This window comes from Corvus kubaryi, unplaced genomic scaffold (genome assembly GCF_017639235.1).
Source record: "Corvus kubaryi isolate FWS band 111438036 unplaced genomic scaffold, C.kubaryi_AGA036_p1.0 37300, whole genome shotgun sequence".
Lineage (NCBI taxonomy): Eukaryota > Metazoa > Chordata > Aves > Passeriformes > Corvidae > Corvus > Corvus kubaryi.
In genome coordinates this window covers 16,287,399-16,307,949 of record NW_024581093.1, presented here as the reverse complement: position 1 = coordinate 16,307,949, position 20,551 = coordinate 16,287,399, and the positions used below count along the sequence as shown (strand labels likewise).

General features: G+C 38.4%; 1 protein-coding gene across 1 annotated transcript in view; it reads left to right on the top strand.

Annotated features, from left to right (window-relative positions):
- The window catches only part of CDH8 (cadherin 8), a 153,900-nt gene that overhangs the window by 83,761 nt on the left and 49,588 nt on the right, over nt 1–20,551 (top strand). The window contains exons 6-9 of the mRNA XM_042027639.1: nt 2,832–2,999; nt 6,734–6,921; nt 9,618–9,871; nt 17,020–17,156. Coding sequence (XP_041883573.1) covers nt 2,832–2,999; nt 6,734–6,921; nt 9,618–9,871; nt 17,020–17,156 — 747 coding nt within the window. The remainder of the gene's footprint in view (nt 1–2,831; nt 3,000–6,733; nt 6,922–9,617; nt 9,872–17,019; nt 17,157–20,551) is intronic.

Sequence of the window (20,551 nt, the reverse complement as noted above, 5' to 3'; positions counted from 1 at the left end):
TTTGGTGTTTATTAATTTGCCTCCTAAGAGATATCAACACTTCCCTGTTGCTGACCTCGATTCCATAGATTCTGAATGCAGCGGTAACAATCAGCCCGTGTAATTTGCATAGATTTGGTGCTTAAAAACCTTCAGTTCCTCTTATAGTAATTTAAACAGTAAAGTGTTTTTTAGTCTTTTATTGTGTTTGAAATTGAAACTTGACTTTGACTCAGCTTCTGGCAAGTGGTTTATGGTCTGTGACAGCAGATATGTATAAAACTATTGAAACAACAGCTTGTGTTAGTACCTTTATACAGAAAAAGAAACCCAAAATTTTTTGTATCTTAAAAGCCCAAATTTTAATTTTTATTTTGGCACTTCTAAAGGTGCTAATCTGCCTGATATATTTCAAACCATAGGCAAGGGCTAAAGTGTTCCATGCATCAAGAGACAAATTAAAATACCTGTCTAGGAGAAAACATCTCTTGAGTGAAATAATTGACTTTTCTCAGTGGAAACTGCAGAATACAAAATATGGCATCTCATACAACTCATCTGTAGGCTACAGTTAATGATGTAAATTAAATTAAAAAACCCAAACAAACATTGAAACACTGTCTAAAAATAAATAATGGAGATAAAGTATAGTATGCTTAATACAAGCCCCATTGTAATAAGGGTTCATCGATATTTGAATCAGCTTTATTATGAAAAAAATGAATGTGAACCAAATTCTGATTGCCTAGGTTTGCATTAGAATGCTTTTTATGAGTCATTTCACTTATAACAATAGACTTATTTGCAGAATACATCATTATAATTTATCAATAGTAACCCAGTCAGTCCAAACCAGCCACAACTGTCAAATGCTTTTAGAATTAAGCATCATTTACTCTCCTACCCAGGCTGCCATGGAGGAAATGACCCTACTCTTTCACTGACTGTATTTTGCACCTATCAAATCTGATAAATGGGGTTTATTGTTCCCCTGCTTTCACTCAGAAAACTTAACACAAGCATTTTCTTCAGTGTGTGGCAGAATAATTTGGGTTCCCTCCTGAGGCACTTTCACCTGCTGTGCCATTGGCCTTGAGTCTCCAAACCCCACTTACCCCACGCTGGAATAAAAACCTCACTGATTGTGAGTTTTCCTGTCCCTCTGGACATGTTCTGTGTCACCTGCTCCAGGTGACCCTTCCTTGGCAGGGGGGACCTGCTGATCTCCGGAGGTCCCTTCCAACCCCAACCCTTCTGTGGCTCTGAGTTCCTCGGGAACAAGAGATTCCTCTGGCTTGGCTGTTGCAGACGTAAGGCAGAGATTTCATTTTCCCCCAGAATTACAAAATATGTGAGGCAGAAACCAAAAATATTTTATGGAAAAAATTTACAAGAGTGTAGGTTACAAGTCTGCTCTCATGTTATATTTGGTGGTTTATGGAGGAAGTGTATTGCTTTATTCTAAATGCCTTACACCCCCTTGCTCTCAGCGTGGTCCTCAGCCATGAAAAGAAGGTCTGATCAGGTTCTTAGTATTGTATTGTTAAAGATAAATGGATATTTAATAAATATTAGCATTTACTTTAGAATGGATAAATTTTAGAATTTACTAAAAGGCAAGGAATATTTCTTTATTCTACATGAATAGGTAATCTCAGCATTTCAGCCAGAGTGCCATTTCTAAAAAGCTTATTTAATAGAAACTGTGTCCCACAAAAGAGTAAGAGCTGGATGAAGCCTCCACACTTATTCCAGTCCCAACAGAGAAATCAAAACTAAAACAAAGAATTGTTGAGTTATTGTTGATGCCTGCAAGAAAAAATGATTTCTTTTTTAATGGCATTTTTATAAAATAGATTAAAAGAAATAAAAAGCCATATTTCAATTTAACATTTTGAATTGTTTTCCCTAGGTTTAGCGGGGCTTCTTTAGTCCATTATGATCTTACTATTATGGTGGACTTCACTAAACTTCATTGAGCACTATTTAAATTTACCATTAAACTTCGAGTATTGCACTTTCCATACGTATTGTGGATATGATAGCACAGTACAGGTGGAAAAGTTTTGGAAAGAAAAAATGGTTTGAGTATTTCGTGATGATTTCTTCTACCAGATGTCCATGAAATCTGTAGGAGTTTACAGTGGATCTGACCCCAAAATTAACCAGACGGTCCATTGTTGATATTTCCTTCAGCCCACTGACATTTTATATTTTGATATACATCAGATCATTTAACTTCTGTAGGTTTAAAAGCTTCTAACCTGATAAAGTAGGTGATGGCAGCTTCCTGAGGTCATTGCCCCACAGGTGAACCCCTCGAGGAGGGACAGTGGAGTCTGTCCCTCTCCTGTTCAAGTTTACACACTCAGTTTAAGACTAAGAGAACAACTGTAGCCTGCAATATACACAAGAGCAGATTAAACAATGGGCTGGGTTTAAAATACTTTAAACAATCTGAACAGATGTGGTTAACGGTGTTCACAGAGTCAGCTTTCTATGTGGTTATCTTCTGTTTGGGAATTCTGTGGGGAAAAGATGGATTTCTGTGGGAGGTAGGGCGGAAACCAAGACATTTGTCAGGAATAAAATGTAAAACAAATATGTATCACAACTATGATTAATTCTTGGGTTTTGAACCACAGTTTCTGTGCACTTCTAATTCAATAAAGGTAGGTGACCTCTAATACAATTTTTTCAAAATCTCAAATTCTTCTTCATCCTTTGTGTTAAGAGCCAAGCTAACTGGACCTTTGCCATTTTTGTATACCAATATTTGCATATATCCATAAAACCAGCTGCAAACTGAATTTGTGTCTATGCCTGACTGTTTCTCCTCCCCATTATTGTAGCTATAATTAAAACAGCTCTTCCCAACATGGACAGAGAAGCCAAAGAAGAATATTTTGTGGTCATCCAAGCAAAGGACATGGGAGGACATATGGGTGGACTCTCTGGAACTACAACAGTGACAATTACACTCACTGATGTGAATGACAATCCTCCTAAGTTTGCACAGAGTAAGTGTCACTATATATATGTGTATATCCTATATAAGAAGGTACTGTAGCCTTGTTTTTGGGGGTTTTTTTTAATAAGTCTTTTTTTCTTTTTTTTTTTTTTTTTATCTTCATATTGCCTGGCTTCTTAATTTAACTTTTAAAAATGTAGTTGCTACTACAGAAAGGTTAATAGTTCTCTGCCTGATTAAGAGCTTAGGAAAGAGGGAATCATGCCCACAAGAGTGTGTACAGATCTCTGCCTTTCTTGGTACCCCTCTTACATCCACCCAGAAGGGCCTGGAGACTTTTGAAAACAGATTTATTTCCTCTCAGTGCAGTTGTTTCTGTGTGCTTTGTTGCTTCCGTCTCATGCAGACAAGTGACACCACCAGTAAAAGACACATATAACAGATAAAAGGAATAAAGCCTTGACTAATTAGACAATACTGAAGAAAACAAAGAAGATAAGTCTGAATCTAGATAATTGTTGATCTTTAATTCAAAATCCGTATTTTCTACTGTGGTTCCAATGGGTATCTTGCTGGGCTAAGTTAAAATGATTTGGCATCCTGCTGAGATTCTCTGCAAGATTTGTAGTCTGTTTCCAAGATGAAGACAAAAAGAAAAAAAAGAGGAAGAATGAGCATAATGACTGGATTGATTTTATTTGGAACAGGTGCAATCTAATGCACTATTAGAAACTTACCATTTTATCCAGCTCCTTCTGGAGAATTATGAAAGGTTTTTGAGCCTGCATCTAGATTTTGTATCATTTTTGCTTTCTTAGAACTATGTTTTTCTACCTGGGTGCTCAGGGACCCAAAGTAATTTTTTTTTTCCATGTATGGATGACTTGAACTCCACTTTTTCCCTCTTCTGAGGATACAGAGTGAAATGGGTTTGTCCTACTGCTCAGCATATGATAAATATGCTTCTGTAGCCTGTAGAACACGTACATAGAGATGGAGAGAAAGAGAGGCAAATCTAATATAAATAAGCAGAGGCAAAAGCTTATTTTCAACATATACATTTTATTACCTCATCTTAGTGGTTTTTAACAGATAAGCACTCTGCACAATAAAAGGTTTTCTCTCATAAAGAAGGAAATGCATACATGTTTTACTTCATGTCCCATTGCATTGCCTTCCCCTCTTTGTTAGTGTTTTCCAACAATTTCCCTAATAATGTAAATGTCTGCAGATGAACTGTATCACCAGGATGCAGTAGGATGTCTCTTTTATACCTGCACCATCCTGTGGCTCCAACTCAGGGACCTTTGCCAGCTTACCTGGCTTTTTATATTGTACCAGCACTGACTCAAATAACTTTTGGCTGCCAATATGTCAAAAATCTGACCCAAAAATCAGCTGCACAACTGGTCCAAACTGGGGGAAGCCCAGGAGCACAGCATGGAAACTGCCCTTTCCCAGTGCTTTTGGGCACAGTGACACACTGACTGGGGGCATCAGCAAGACTGCATCATTATCCCTGGAATACATTTGCTCCTGGATGAGTTTGCTGCAGCAACGAGGAAGATGTTGCCTCCGAAGCTGTTACAGCCCACTCAGGATTCAAGCTTCCCTCTAAGAGTAACCACTGGCCATTATGCAAATTCATTAGGGAAAAAAACCCTGCATGTACCTTAACTGTATTATGTATTTATTGCTTTTAATGATGAGCCATAGCAATATTATAGCTGGGTGTTATTCCAGATTCTGCCTTTTAAAAGGCAGCGTTCTGAGCTTGCTGCCCAGCACCACAGATTAGCCACAACTCTGCCCTTGGACAAGAGCTGAGCAAGTCTGACATTTTTTTTTTAACACTGTTGAAGCACAGTTTGCATTTGCCTGGAAAGGAAAATAAGAAAGGATCAAACTTACAATAAGCCTAGCCAGAATGAAATCGAAATTCATAAGATGTAATACATGCTGCTTGCACAATAAATGGTAATGAGCTCAGGAAACAGGGTGTTTTATCGGGTTATTGTTTCCAGGCAGGACAGAAATGTAAATTTATGGTTTGATTTCAGAGTGTTAGCCTCCTGGGTTTTAGAAATGAAAAAGATGAACTTTCACTACTTCTGTGGTCTCTCCAAAATAATTTTAGAGGCGTTTTATAAGTCACCAAAGTTTTTAACCTGGCAGTTTACCACAGAATTGTAATGAGAAGAACTGTGCACTGCTGTGGAAACCCAGGGCTCTCAAAGATGCCCAGTGTGGATATTTTGGTCAGCTCAGCACTATGACACAATTCATAATTCTGGAGAGATATTTGTGTAAAAGAGTTAGCTGCATCATAATTTTTAATTTATTCCTAATATTTTGCAACTATTTTACTAAATCTGAGAGCAAAATTTCAACTTAACAATGCAATCAGCTGTGCCTGGAGATTCAAACCACAAAGTGTGGACAGCAGTGTAAATGATGAACACATAATTTAGTCTCCCAAGGCACTTCATTGCTTTGGCTGCTCATTGTTTGTGAGCCATTATGGATATTCTGAGGAATCTTGATGATCTCCAAATTATCTCTAACAATTTAGCCTGGAAACATTAAAAACAAATCACTTTGGGACTGTATTGTACAGCTAATACTTGTATTTGTGAATTCCTCACTGTTTCCTTCCTATTTTCACCTGTTGCTACTGCAATTAGCTACAACAGGTAAAGCAACAACTCCAGAACATGGTTTCTTGGAAAATTATTACCTGCACTTCACAGTAATAACCACAGGTTGTCTTAGAACAGCGGGGAGGACAGGGAAGAACAAGGCCAGAATCCTGTGTCAAAAACTGTTTAAATAATCTCTGTTATCTTTGAATTCCTTTTGCCTATTTTAACTCCTGAGCAGCATTTCACTTGATTAGATCATGTATTAACCTCAGCTTCAATAAACATAAATTATAAGGAAGTAGAAATATAAGGACTCCAGAGAGAATTTTGGGTGTAAAATATGTGTCTTCTGGTTTTTAGAGTATTGTTAGGAACAGGGAGATACAAAAGAAAATGGCTATTTTGGGTTTTGCTTTAGTAAAATTCCCACCTAAAATAATACATCTAAATAGATTTTTGATGCTTTTTAGCTTAAAAGGTTTGAAGCAAGTGTAACAAAAAATAAAATGCTGACAATTTGAATAGCAATTTCTAGTGGATTTTAGTCTAACTTTACAACGAATAGTAAACACAGTAATGATTGCTATGAAAAGTTATTGTTTCCAATAAAACATAAATTTTGGGAGTTTCCTTGACTGTTTCCTGATTAGTTTCTTAACACAAAAGAGAGGTGGAAGGGCTTAAACAAAAAAAAAATCAAATTACATTTTAAAAAGTGGTTAATATTTGAAGTTATGTAAGTGTTTACACAATAGGTTTTTAAAGTATTAGACCAATAGACTGTGGAGTAAAAGCCAGAGTTTCTTGGTTGAATTGTAGCTCCTTGTCAATCAAATATCTGTAAAAAAAGGTAAGTTCTGCAGTGTTGAAAGGAGCTCATTATTTGTGTTTGCCAACACAAAACATCCCTGCAAGGAAGAAGCAGGAGACTGCTGGAATGGAAAGGACACTCACCTCCAGTAAAGTGAATATTCTGGTGTGAGGACCAGATTTTGCTGCTTTCAGTCAATAACTTGTGTAAATGGGGGTTGGATCAGTTGCACATCTCAAGAGTCGGTGTTGGGGAAGTGTAAACATTGAAGAGCACACAGGGGACACTGGGACCAGCTGTAATGTTTAGTCTTTTCCTCTTATTTGTAAGGTCTGTATCACTTCTCAGTAATGGAAGATGTTGCTCTTGGTGAACCAATAGGAAGGGTGAAAGCAAATGACCTGGATATTGGAGAAAATGCTAAATCATCCTATGATATTATTGAAGGAGATGGAATGGATATATTTGAGATTACTACAGATGCCCAAACTCAGGACGGCATTATTAGAGTGAGAAAGGTAAATCATATCTCTGTTAAAAAACATCAATGTTTATTGTACATACAACTACCCAGCCAGACTTTGCTCTGTAAGGTGCTGGATTTCCAGGGATTCTTCCTTCTATGGATGAGGTGTCAAGCCAGTGGAGTGATGAAAAGGGGTGTATTGGCCATGTTGCTCCAAATTTTCATTGAGGTGACAGCTGGGGAGACATCCATGGATGTTGGAAATGTGTTCATCTTATCCAAGCTCCATGTGGTCACAATACACAGGTTTTGCTCCCTTGGTTCCAAAGAAGAATAGATCAGATTCCACTTTAGTGGTGGTTTAAACTTCCATAAAATCTTGGCTGAGTATTCATCAAATAACTTCTCTCAATCATTTGATTTCCTGCATAGCTGTTCAGAGAAAAATAAATCCCATAAAATAATAAAATAAAAAAAATTAACTGATGTGTGAGAGCTTCATCTTCTACCTGTTCTCATGTTGAACTGTCTTCACTCAATGAACAGGGATTTCAGTGAATTTTATTAACGAGATCAGTAGTTTCACGTGAGAAGTGCCAAATTTGGGCCCTAAAGAAAGCCACGTTGTCTTTTCTATGCTTGTACAGTCTTGATGTGTGCAAGGTGAAGTATTTGCATGTACACAACAAAAGCACCACCCAGTTATGTACAGAAGTATGAGGAGAGGCAGCATAGAACAAAACTCCTCTGGTAAAGCTGGGGAAATATTAATTGCAGATTTAGTTGTCATTATTTTGTGGGGAAGGAGAGAAAGCTGTTTCTCATGCTGTGTTCTGAAAAAGGATATGAATATAATTTATAGCAGTGGCACAGAGGGTTTTAACTGCATAGCACAGATCACTCTAAATGAATCTTTGTCTATAAAAAACAAAAGTAAACAAAAAACGTGATATTTCAGTGAGAAGAGGTGAATCCAATGAGTACAGGTAATTAATATTCCACTTGTACCTGTCATTAAAGAGATCAGGCAGGTTGTCTGTCAAAACTTTGTATTTTCTCTTTCTCAGTGAGTAGGTCAGCACTGTAGGTTTATAAAAAACTGATGCATATTTATCTAAATTTACATTTGTTTTTCTAAAGAGAAAATTATGATACACATCCCAGCTCTTCCTTACTGTTATTTATTGTATGCCGTGGCCTCTCCTGTAAGCTGAGGCAATTAGCCTTTTGCCCCAGTTCCCTTGGCTTTATTTCATAACTGAGTCTCAACCATAATGTTGTTTCATATTTTCATTTTGACAGCAATAATAATTTTGGTTCTACTCCAGTAGATGATGTATGGAGGGTGCTGCTCACCAACAGATTTTCTTCAGCATAAAATCATGGGCTTTAGACAATGCTGAGTAAATTTTCAATATGATATTCTGATTAGGTATGACTAAATGTATTGGGGTGCTGTCATTTCTGTAAAGCATATGAAAAGCAATTGAAAAAGTGCTACAGGAGCCATGATTGGCCAATTGTGAATATGCTGATTTCTAAATCCCCATTCATAATTTCAAAAGCTTACTAATTTAAGAGCTGCTAAAGAAGCAAGGTTTTCTTGTGTTTACTAGAATTTGTGGGAAAGAGCAAATCCCATTAGAGCTTGATTCATACCTGAAAAAAATCAACAGAATTTGAAAATATACATATTGAAGGCTTTGACAGACTTCCTGAAGATTCCTGTTTGTGCTCTTGCTGGTATTTGCATTGCAGATTCAGAGTGTCTATGTCCTCTTCTTTTTATCCCTGAGACATTATAATGCAAATCTTAATATCTTTCCAATGCTTGGCAATTTGCATCTTTGAAATTTGAATCGTTGTGAGACACAAGAGAATTATGTAGTGAATATAGTAATGTGCTTCAAGACACAAACTTGAATCTCCTATAATGAAAAAGTCTAACACAGAAGTGTCACATATTTGGGGTTCATTTGATATTTCAGTCCCTTAAATCCACTGAGTTTTCATCTTTTATGAGTTAATATGGAACTGTAAAATAGTAAAAACACTGGTGAACATGGCAGGTAAATTGATAGAATAAAGTAATTTGTTTTGTGATTCTGTCTGTGGGGAAAATAAAAAGAAAAAAAGAAGATACAGAAGTAGAAATTGCTACAGTTCGAAGAAATTCCTGAGAGGTGTCTACCTCATTTACTCCTATAAACTGAAATACAGAGGTACTTGTAGTGCAATAATATTGAAGTACTTTCTTATATGATTAGCTCTACATTTCGCCTCTCCTGTCCAACAAATAATAATTGCTAGCTCTTTGCATTTTTCACACTGTTCTGGAAGTAATAAAATATTTATTCTTTGTGGAGCCAGTTTAATTTTTTTTCCTATCTCCAACCAGTAAAGCACTGATGAAGTGCATTATTGGTATGCAACTCATGTCATCCCCAACAAATTTGCAGTATTTGTCTGATATGTAATTGTAATGGTATAATTCATGAGAGAGAATATTTCAGTAAATTTCTTGTTAAAAACAAGGAAACAGTGTTGTTTCCTCTGAGGCTGGTAAATAAACATCTGTCAGTATGTGCCTAGGAAATCTGCAGGTTGGGTTTCTGGGAGAGGGAAGTGACTGCATTAAAACTCATTCCGTGTGCTTAAAAATGCACATAACTTCCATCCATCAGCATCATCATCACTTGTCCTCTGTGGCCATTAGTGAAAGACATTCATCTTTGTCCTTCTCAACAGCCACTGGACTTTGAGACCAAAAAGTCCTACACTCTGAAGGTGGAAGCAGCCAACATTCACATCGACCCTCGCTTCCTCAGTGGGGGACCCTTCAAGGACACAGCAACCGTGAAGATCATGGTGGAAGATGCTGATGAGCCACCAGTCTTCTCCTCACCCACCTACCTTCTGGAAGTGCATGAAAATGCTGCTCTCAACTCTGTGCTGGGGCAGGTGACAGCCCATGACCCCGACGTGTCTTCCAGCCCTATAAGGTAGAGCTGCTTTAAAGTGCTCTTTGGGAAAACTCCTGGCAGATCCCAAGGGTATTTCCCCACTCGTTGTGTGACTGTTCTCCTGCCATTCTGTTTCTGTGAAAATGCCTGGATTTGGTTTATGCTGTTAGTTTTATCAGTTCAGATCATTTTCAAAGTCCCCAAAATGCTCCTTGCCATAGGAGTAGTCTTATGAAACAGAGGAATGCAACAAAAGTAAGAAATGTGAGTGGTTCTTATGAGAAATCAGGTTGGATGAGGTTGAATCATCAGAGTGTATCTCTGCAGTGAATTTAAATAATCCAGTAGCCTGCACTAACAATATTGAGTTTGTGCCATGCAGTTGTAAGGTTGTCAAAACATATTTTGTATTCCTTTGTCTAAACCCATTCCTGGTTTAAACATACAAAGTCAGAGATGATTATGCCCATATGACTTTTGCATCTTCAGTTTATAGTATTTTCCCTTTTTGATCTAATTTGAAAAAAAAAATATTCCAGTTTGATCATTTCAGTGGGTTTTATCTCATTTGATGAGCACACATCTTCCCCTCCCCCTTGGTAGTGATTGCTTGGTGTGATGAGAGCGTTCCAAAGCACATTCTAGTCTGTGTAGTAGTGCCTGCTAAAAGCATTAGGAAAACCAACACCTAAACGTGAAATTCATGGCAAAAGTGTATGTGGAGAGAGTCTATTTAATAGTAATCATCACTGTGCATTGCTGCCTCAGGGAGTTTAGGCCAGGCAAGTAGTCTGCAGCATCAGGAGGACGATGTTAGTTGTTATAATCCATCATTTTCTATCACTGTCATTTCCTAATTGTTGTCATTTCCTAATTGTTGTCACTTCCATCAGGGTTGTTGCAGAGCTGGACTTTAAACCTTTATGTAGATGCCCTACATGCTGCATATCATAGTATAAAGTCTTTAAAATTAGAAATTCAGAATTGCCAGCATGTTTGGATCCATTAGAACTTGTGTGTGAAGATGTTGGAGAGTATGTTTGAGTTTTATACAACTTCCTCTCAAGGGACAGCTCCGAGCTCTGTTCCTGGGCCAGGGACAGCACCCAGGGAACGGCTGGAGTTGTGCAGGCTCAGGCTGGAGATCAGGGAGAGGTTCTGCTTCCCCCAGAGGGTGCTGGGCACTGCCCAGGCTCCCCAGGGAATGGGCACGGCCCGAGGCTGCCAGAGCTCCAGGAGCGTTTGGGCAGCGCTGCCAGGGATGCCCAGGGTGGGACTGGTGGGGTGTCTGGGCAGGGACAGGGGCTGGACTGGATGATCCTCTTGGTCCTTTCCATCTCAGGATATTCTGTGCTTCTGAAATTCTCATTTCTAAATCAGGCTTTCAAAACTAGGTGAACATAGCATCAGCTGCCATAGATTTCTAAACAAAAGTGCCATAGAATGGCAGGGTCTGATCTGTCACCGTTGGAGCAGTGGCTCCGTCCCTGATTTTATTGCTGTTGCCCACTGGTGTCTGTGAAAAAGGCACTGCACTGCATTGCACTTGGACTGCTGGTACAAAAATGTTCCTCTGACATTTGTCAGAGGTGTGTGAGCCCAGCCATGGTGACAGCAAGCTGCCTCTCTTCCTTTTATTCCAGCTCCATAGCAATTTCTCTTTCAATAGAACCTTAGTTCCTTCCCTCTGCCCTGCTCAGTTTTGCCCTTGGCTTGGTCCTGGCTGCTCTGCCTCTTCCCCATCCCCTGTGTTCCTCATCCCAGCTTGGCCTCACCCCTGCTTCACTTTCACCTTGGCAGTTTTTCCACTCTTGTTCTGTTGCCCTGGAATTCTTTTCTCATCCTGCCCCAACCCCTAAAAATTTCGACCATCTACAAACCTACCTCTATTCTAAAACGGACCCTCTTTATTCTGTCCAAGCCCAAAAAATGGATCTGAGTAAAAGATTTACCTTATTTCCACTTTTTCCTCATTTTATGAATCAAGAGACCTTCAAACTTTTAGAAACAAAAATATTTTGTGTTTGTAAACTGAATTAGAATGTTTTTTTGCTCATCAGGTCATATGGAAACACTTGGCATACATGAAACAGAATTGGCCAGAATTCATTACATTTAAAAAAAAAGCTGATTTATTAGTATGACTTACATCCTTTTTTTTTTTTTTGCATAATAGATACAGTACTTTAAAAGATTTAATTTTTTCTACAATATTGGGTTAATAGCTAATTAAAGAATATACAGGCCTCAATTTTCTATGCAACTTTTTTGCTCATTTGCTTACCTGATTAATTTGGCTTTATTTGGGAGAGGTCTAGAAAGCTCAAATGCTTTTGTTTTTTTCCTCCCATTTTTTTGCATAAAAGATATTTTAAGGACCAAAAAAAAGGACTTCAAGCTAGTAATTCTACTATTAAAGGAGAAAAAATGCTAGTCAGAGACAGGTAGGATGCAGAAATACAGTTACTTTCTTTCCAGTTTGGAACAAAATAGGAACCTGGCAGGTTCTAACAGAAGTATGTTCAAGCACTGGTTTTATTGGTTGGAATGTACATTTCAGGTGTTTCTTCTGTTATTGTATCATGTATATGATGCAAGTTTTATGCATTTGTTCTATGATGTCATTTCAAAAATATTAAACTTTAGTTAAAAACTTGAAAAATTACAACAAGCTAAAAACTGATGGACAGTTTAATGTTCAGTGTTGCCTGGCCTTTTTTTTAATGGTGGGTTTTTTTTTTCCTTTTCTTCAAAACTGTAATTTAGCAGGCAACAACGAATTGTATTTCAAGGAAATTACATTTTTCAATAGATATCTGTTCTGTCAATATTTTGCTTAGACAGAACTACTGTGTACATTTGTTATAAAAACCCAGGCAGCACAAACAAAATATGAATCACCTTCTGTGCTCCCAATACCATGTCTGCTTTGCATTGGTCTGGTACACAAAGGCTCCACACATTCAGGGTAAATGAAATAAAACTTGGATATCTCTGAACATGGGAAGAGTCTGATAATTGAGTCAAAGGATAAAATGTTGGAGAATTTAGTAAAAATATTATAAAATACAGCCTGGAAAGAAGCTTGTCCTGTGGTCTAGTGGAAGGTGTCCCTGCCCAAGGCAGAGGTTGGAATGAGATGGTCTTTAGGGTCCATTCCAACCCAGACCATTCTATGATTTTCTTTTTCCTTTTTTATTAAGGAAAAAAAAAAATTGTTCATCCTCATTTCTAACCAACACACCAGTAATTTGTTTTCTGTGCTTGCTTAGAAGAGAAGAAACATTGTCTGATCTTTCTCTCACTTGATCTAAAGCCTCTCATAGGTTCACAAGCAGATGTATAGATGGATTTTTGGGCCTGTCCTGTGCAGAGCCAGGAGCTGAAATTCGATGATCCTTCTGCGTCAGCATAGTCTGTGATTCTGTGATTTTTTTTCTAATCCATCAGCTTTAAAATAAGCAGCACAAGCACTTTTTGATCCTTAGTTGCCATTCTGCAGTGCATGATGCTTAAGGGCCTCCTCATTTTTAAGGCTGATGGTGAAATGGATTTACAAAGCTGGGTCATAATTGTAAAAATGGTCTGTAGTTTGTTGTATTCTACCCAGTAATTCCAGGATTGTGTGTCAGGGCCACATCTGGATGCATGCCTCTCCCTTGGGAAAGGGCCCAGGGAGTCTGGCTCAGCTGTAAGGCTTTGCTGTGGCTGGTGTGGGAAGGGTGGATCCTGGGAAGATCATCCTGTGTTAGCACCCAGCTGTTGGTTCCAGCAGCACTCACTCCATGCTCCTGGTGTTACTTTATAACTATGGTCTGTTTATCTGCAGTGAATTACCTTGGATAAAGCATGATCCAGGCACATAGCAAAAAGCATGAGCAATAATCTTTCTTCCTATACTGCAACTGCCCTCCTATAAATCACTGCCCTTCAGTGGTTTTCTCTGTGGAGAGATAAGATTCACTGGAGCAGGTTTTCCCCACTCATATCAGCAGAGATTTCATCTCTGGCAGCAGTTGATCATTTTCTTAATTCACAGCAGGCCTTAAAAACCCAGATCCAATATTTTGTGCCTCCCCAACGGTGCAGTTGTTTATCTGTCACTAAGTCCGCTGTCCAATCCGCCTGGCATTAATAAAAATGGAGATTTACCACTCCTGGGGTGTCAGTGAGAGTCAAATCTCAGCAGGAGCAGCAGAAAAGGATTTCTGCTCCTATTTGCATTGGTGCAAATAAGGAGAAGATCAAATGAAGTCATAACAGCAGCAGTGCAAGAGCAGGACTGAGAATCATTTCCAGGCTTCTGTGAAACCACTGTGGGGTTGTTCCTATAATTGCCATAGCAGACTCATAAACTAACCCAAACTTCCCAATAACCTGTGCTGGCTTTATGGCAATTTCAAAAGATATTATTTCCCAAGATATTCTTTTCTCATTTTTAGAGAAATACATGTTTTATGTATATTTTATGGATCTGACAATGCATTCCCATTAAAAAGAGTTACAACACCATTATCATGAAAAGGAAATGGCAAATGTACCATTCGTTTTCCCAGGTTTATGACACTGCAGATCTTATTTTTTGGTTTTGTAACAAATATTTATCAAATTAAAATCAGGAGAGGGTTTTACCTCTTTGTTGTCTTGCAAAGACACACAACTTATGTTAAAAATGTTTCCTCTTGAATTTCTGGGTTTGTGTTGCGAGTCAGTATTGCTAGGATGAGACGGACTGTGATAAAATAAACTCACAAATGCATCACTCCTTCTTTTATAACTTCAAAGCCTGCATGGCAGGAAGGCCGTGAGTAGAAGTTTAAGGAAGGATTGATCCTTAGAGACAAACTGTGTCTTCCCTCAGTGGAATTTATGTCAAGCCCAGGTCAACTAAACACTGAATAGCATACGAGCATTTCACATTTTATTTTGTTTGTGGACTGTAAAAACTCTATAAATGTGTGATATCAGTAGAGTTCTTTCAGCATCATTACATAAAAATCAAGAATGAAAAGACAGTTTTAAGTATGACTTTTTAAAAAGAGCTGTTTGCTGTCTTTTCTTGTATTTTCTTGAGTGAAATCTTAAACCTGAAAGGCTGTAAGGTATTTTTTTACTAACTTCACTAGTACCAGAATTTGACTTCTAATACTTTAATTGGAACTAGGGAGACATCAAGATACAGTTACGATCCATTTTCAAAAATGATTGCCTGAAGTTAAGCACCTACAGCTTTATTCTTTCACATGAGTGACCTGATTTTCAGAAATGCTGGGTTTAGTGCAATTCCCATTAAACCATTGAGAACTGAGTATGTGGAGCTCACGAGAAAATCAGTTTACTTAAATGTCCAAATATAGATGCACTTGCCCAGCTTTAGGCACAGATACTTGGAATTTGACTTCATATTCTTCTGGTACTCTTCTTAGCAAACTAGTAATTTTTAAGTGAGTAAAACTAGTTCTTCTCAGAGTTTAAAAACAAAACAAGGAAATATCTAACAAAATCCCATTTCCTAGTTAAACTGGCATTTTCCCTCTTAAGTCCATTAGTTGTTAAGTACCTTACCAGTGTGATCAAGTTAGCCTTGATCTCTCACAATGCAGTATTTAAACACTTAAACTTTGAGATTTTGATAAGCTTTCATCATTTAGAACTGGTTTTGGAAGTGAGCTGTATCTTACAGAATGAATTTCACAAGCAGTCTAATTGCAATGCAACTTCCATTCTAAATATGAAAATACCTGGTGCTGAAATACTATTAAAAAAGGGTGGAACACAATAATCCTAAGATTTGAAATCAGATCCTAGTGCCGTGTCTATTAAAATTGACTGTGTTAGGCTGGAATGAGCTTGACTTCATTGGAATATATTTATTGTAGTGTATAAAGAGACCTCCAAATCAGAATATTTTTGGAAATTGCTTCTGATAAAGCACAATCCAGAATGGAACAGCTGATTTTCAGATAACTGTGCCATTCTCACTGTAGAAAAATATGTTCTTTTACTTTTATTGGAGAATTTTAACAGTGTGCTTGCAAAAGGTAGAGAAGTGATGAGAAACCGACAGTCTGGAGTCACTTTTCTGGCCACTCCATATTGTAATTGAGTCTGATACCATATCCCAGCTCACCCCATTGTGCCTTGCTATAATGCAGAACAAATGTAAGAACTGCCAGTGCATGCTGCTAGGTTCTGTAATACACAGACACAAAGGCTTAAAAGGCTTTTAAATAAATCCACAATTAGGATCAGTAAAACCCCTTGAAATCAATTTCTGTTGAACCATATCAATAGTTTATCACTCAACTCCCTCTTTCCCTACCTTTCCTGTCAAGAAACTGAAGGCTCAATTTTGTGATTGCGTTTCTTTTCGCGAATAATTCATTAGTAAAATAACTCTGATCAAATGGACAAACATAAAAGCTTTCCTGGTGATCTGGACCTGAGCTTTAAATCACCATCCTGCTTAATGCACCCTCGGAGCAATCCACTGCAGCTCTGTCTCCTTGTCAGGCTGCCTCTGGTTGGGCTGCAGAATTTACCTGGACATTCACATTTGCAAACTCTGACTGCCTGTCAGATGGAACTTGTTTTGCTAAAAATCAGTGATGTCAACCCATAAAAGAATCAGGCCTCTAGCGTCAGCAGTGTTTTATGGGAAAAGGTGGTGATTCACTCTGCTCTGCCCATGGAGCTGCTTGAACCATAAGCAAATAATTTGCTTGGTGAATCGTTCATGCTTCGTTAATCTGAAATTTATTGGTAAAATAATATTATTCAGCCATTTTTTAAAATAACCACAAAGCCCTAATTTTTGTGTGCTTAATACATTACTGTTGAAATTATCATCAGTTACTGTGAAATACCATAGAAACTGTCCAATAAATGTGATGGATTGTGTAATTAACTCTTGATCAGCACTGATTTTCAGTGATGTTACCCAGTGAACCTGAGGGTACTTCATGACCTTCACACTGGGTATACAGCTAATTACTCCTTGGGCAATAATTATTAAGTTTTTTTTAACCTCAGTTTGTCATTTTGTCTTGTAAACTATTATGTTATTGAGCTTCTCAATCCATTTGGCTATAAAACTGCAGCTCTCAGAGGGCTCCCTAAATTGTCTCTGTGACTGTATGGATTACACCAACTTCATTAAGTAGATTACAGGGATGTCTGTTTTGCAGGTTTTCCATTGATCGCCACACTGACCTTGAGAGACAGTTCAACATCAACGCAGAGGATGGGAAAATAACTCTGGCAACACCCCTGGACAGAGAAACCAGCACATGGCACAACATCACCATTGTAGCCACTGAAACCAGTAAGTGTTTGTGTACTCTGACTGTTCTGTTGGGTTTATAATTGATTTTAAAAGGCCGTGCAGTGGAAGCTGTATATAATCCAGTAAAATAAAATGGATTGGGTGTTTAAAGTAGAGAATCTTTGAAAGGAAGCTTAATTTGTATGCAAGCTCCATTTCTTTTAGTTTTTACAACTGCACATTTTTTTCCAGTGAATATGGTGATAGAGATTTTGAACAGATAGGTGAGTACATATGTACAGGGTATGCAGGATAAACATTAAAAAACAGTTTAAAAAGCCCAAACCAAAGCCTTATAATTAGCTATATTAAGACAGAAAAAATTAAAGCTTTGCTGTGTAGAAGTAAATTGAAGGCTCAACCCAGACATTTTTAATTCTGAGTGCTATTATGTTTCAGAGCCATAAATGATTAAGCACAGAGGTAATGTTGCATGAAAGTAGTGCTGTTGGATACGTATGGATGAGTTTACTCACACCCAGCTCTCAACAAGAACCTGCATTGTTCAGGTCCACAGAGCCCTGGTGGCTGCTCTGCACATCTGAGTCAGGAGAGCTGCCCTGCCTGGCAATACGGGTCATGGATTTTAATCAAGGAGAATTCTTAATTAATTTGGAGCTGCTGATAGGATCACGCACGACAGTCTAATTTATTATTCATCTTAGCACTGTATTTTAGACAATAGATTTGACACAAGCAAAGGAGCAGGTGGGGAATGCGGGGCTGCCACCCTGTGTCGTGTCCTGAACTGGAGCACACAAACCCTGGAACTCTGTCCTGCCCTCACTGTACAGGCAGAACCTGCTTTGTGCACACACTTGAGCCAGCACTGCAGGAATATCTGTCCTCAAAGCCTGGTGGAGAGAACTGGGTGATGCTTGTCCCACAAATCTCTTTTTTGAAGGATACAGCATTATGGTACAGAGCATTTGAAGCTCAGTTTCATAGTATTGCAGCTATGAACATAATAAATTGGGGGATAAAATATGCTTATTTGGCCCAGTTTTGCTGTGTAATATTTTTCCTGTGGTACTTGTTTTCAAAAACAAACCTGTTAGGAATCTGTGACACACCTAAGTCTGAGTGCAAACCAAGCTCCCAACTTCCACTCCTTGTACCCTGTGTTCCTCTGACCCACCTCAGTAATTCGGGGATTTCGTTGCCAGTAGTGCCAACAGTGCCATGTTACTGTTCCTTCTTGCAGCCAAACCATACTTTAATAAATTAGCTGAAATACTTTCTGCTTGAAGGGAAGCCAAGCCACAGGGAATCACACAAGGAAAGAAAGGAAGATCTGGTTTCACTGGGTATATTTCCCCAGGTTAATATCTAACCAGTTAATAATTTTAATGTTTTTAAAGGAAAAATACTTAAAATTTCCATACTAATTTTCTCAGATCATGAGATTTACCAACAGCATGGAAAGCACAATTCTTCGTTTATGATCTGAAATATTCAGATGTAAAGTGAAGTCCTTTTACATTTTGTTTCCTCCAAAAAGTCAAAAGGGAACAAAATAAAAGGAATAAATTTGCAAGACACTCCTCCAGTTTATTTTTATATCTCCCTTACATGTGTGTGTCAGAGCAAAGTTGCCAGAAGAGCACTTTACTAAGCCACACAAAAATGAAGTCTGCCCGTTGCATTTTCAGTTTTTTAAAACATAATTATACTCAAGGATTTTGTAAGAAGTCAGCCTTGTCATTAGACTTCATGGGAGCCTCAGCATCTACTGCTATTGTAAAATTGCCTCTTATCAGACTGGCTATGAAAATAATAATGCCAATCTTGTTCTAAGCATTTATGTTCCTCCTGATGGCTTATTTTTGCATTCCTAATATATTTATTTGACATTTACATAAAACAAGGGCTTAATTCCATAGACTACTCTCTTTGCTTATTTAAGTGAAATTATTTTTAAGCTCCTCAAGCAGAAATTAAATTTGCTTATAGAACTGTCAAACAGGGGAAAATGGGCATTTTTAGGTTTTTTTTCCAAGACAGTAATAGGCAAAATCTCTGCTGTAAAATAACAGAAATCTGTTGGAGGCAGACACAAGCAGCAAATGCAAATACAAAGAGTGTCATTACAACGCCTTCACTGACAGTCTTATTAATGGACTGCTGATCTCTCCCAGGAAAATAAATATGTTGGAATTGTTCATGCAGGAACATTTCCTCTTCCTGGGCTGGCTGCTTCCCAGGGCCTGTGCAAGGCTCTCCCCTCCATCTGCAGGGCAATGACCAGACCATTTAATTGCCATTAAATTTGCTTACTCCTCATAAGCCATCAGACTGGATTTTTATTTCTTGATTCCCAGCATGGTAGATCCTAAATATGCCCTGATTTAACAACACTTTCATAGATAAACACCAACTTTCTCCAAACCATAATTCACTATTTCAGAGCTTTGTGCTGGTAAGACACCTGCAGCTAAATTTGTGCTCTGAAGTGAGGTAATTTTTGGCAGTTTCCTGCTGTCATCATCCCCCAGCCACTGTCTTAGGTAGGAATCTTCAAAGACAGGAATGGAGCATTACTGCTTCTGCATTTTCTCTTGAAATAGGGATGAAGATCCTCAGACTTGCTGATCTTTTGAAAAGTGATCAGATTTAAAATGTGTGTGGATAATTTTAAACATTCTTAATCTGAGTGGTGGAAAATATGAGCTCAGCCTTCTCACTTCTAGCAAAACTAGGAGGAGAAACAGAAAAACATGAGCCAATGCTGAAAGTGGCTCTTTTGTGGGTATACTTGACAGGCAAAAGACCAGTTTGGAGGTTTTCTGTGGGATTTTTGTGGGGTTTTTCATTTGGTTGGGTTTTTATTTAGAAGAGAGATATTTTCTGTTCTTATTCATAGACAAGTGTCTGGCCAGTGCTTGTTCAGAACAAATTCATGCTATTGGTGACAAATAGTATTGTATTCAGAGACCTGTGCAAATTAAGACATCTTGGATGGTGCTGTTTCCCTCCTTTACTTTCCCATTGCTGACAGACTCTTTTGAAGGACTTTCTGGTTTTCTGCACCCTTTGTTTTCAGGGAGTTAAACTGGCCAGCCAGACTAAAGAACAGCTGCTTTGAATGGCTCTCCCTCAGACATTTGCTCAGACTTTTGCATTGCCTTTATTTTCTGGTTCCTGAAATGCGTGGCCAATGCACAGAGCTTTTGCCTCCTGTTTAAATCCCAGTAACCACGTTGCATTCTGCTTGTGTTGAGGGACACAGCTGGTGCAGGTAGCTTGGTTTGCAGGCTGCAGGATGAGCTCTGGGTGGGAGCCCAGAGGGACAGGAGGATGTGACCTGTGACCCTTTGCACGACAGGGGATCCGACGACGAGTGGCACAGCTGGGTGAGGAACACCCAGAGCCAGTGCAGGAGCCCAGGGCTCAGG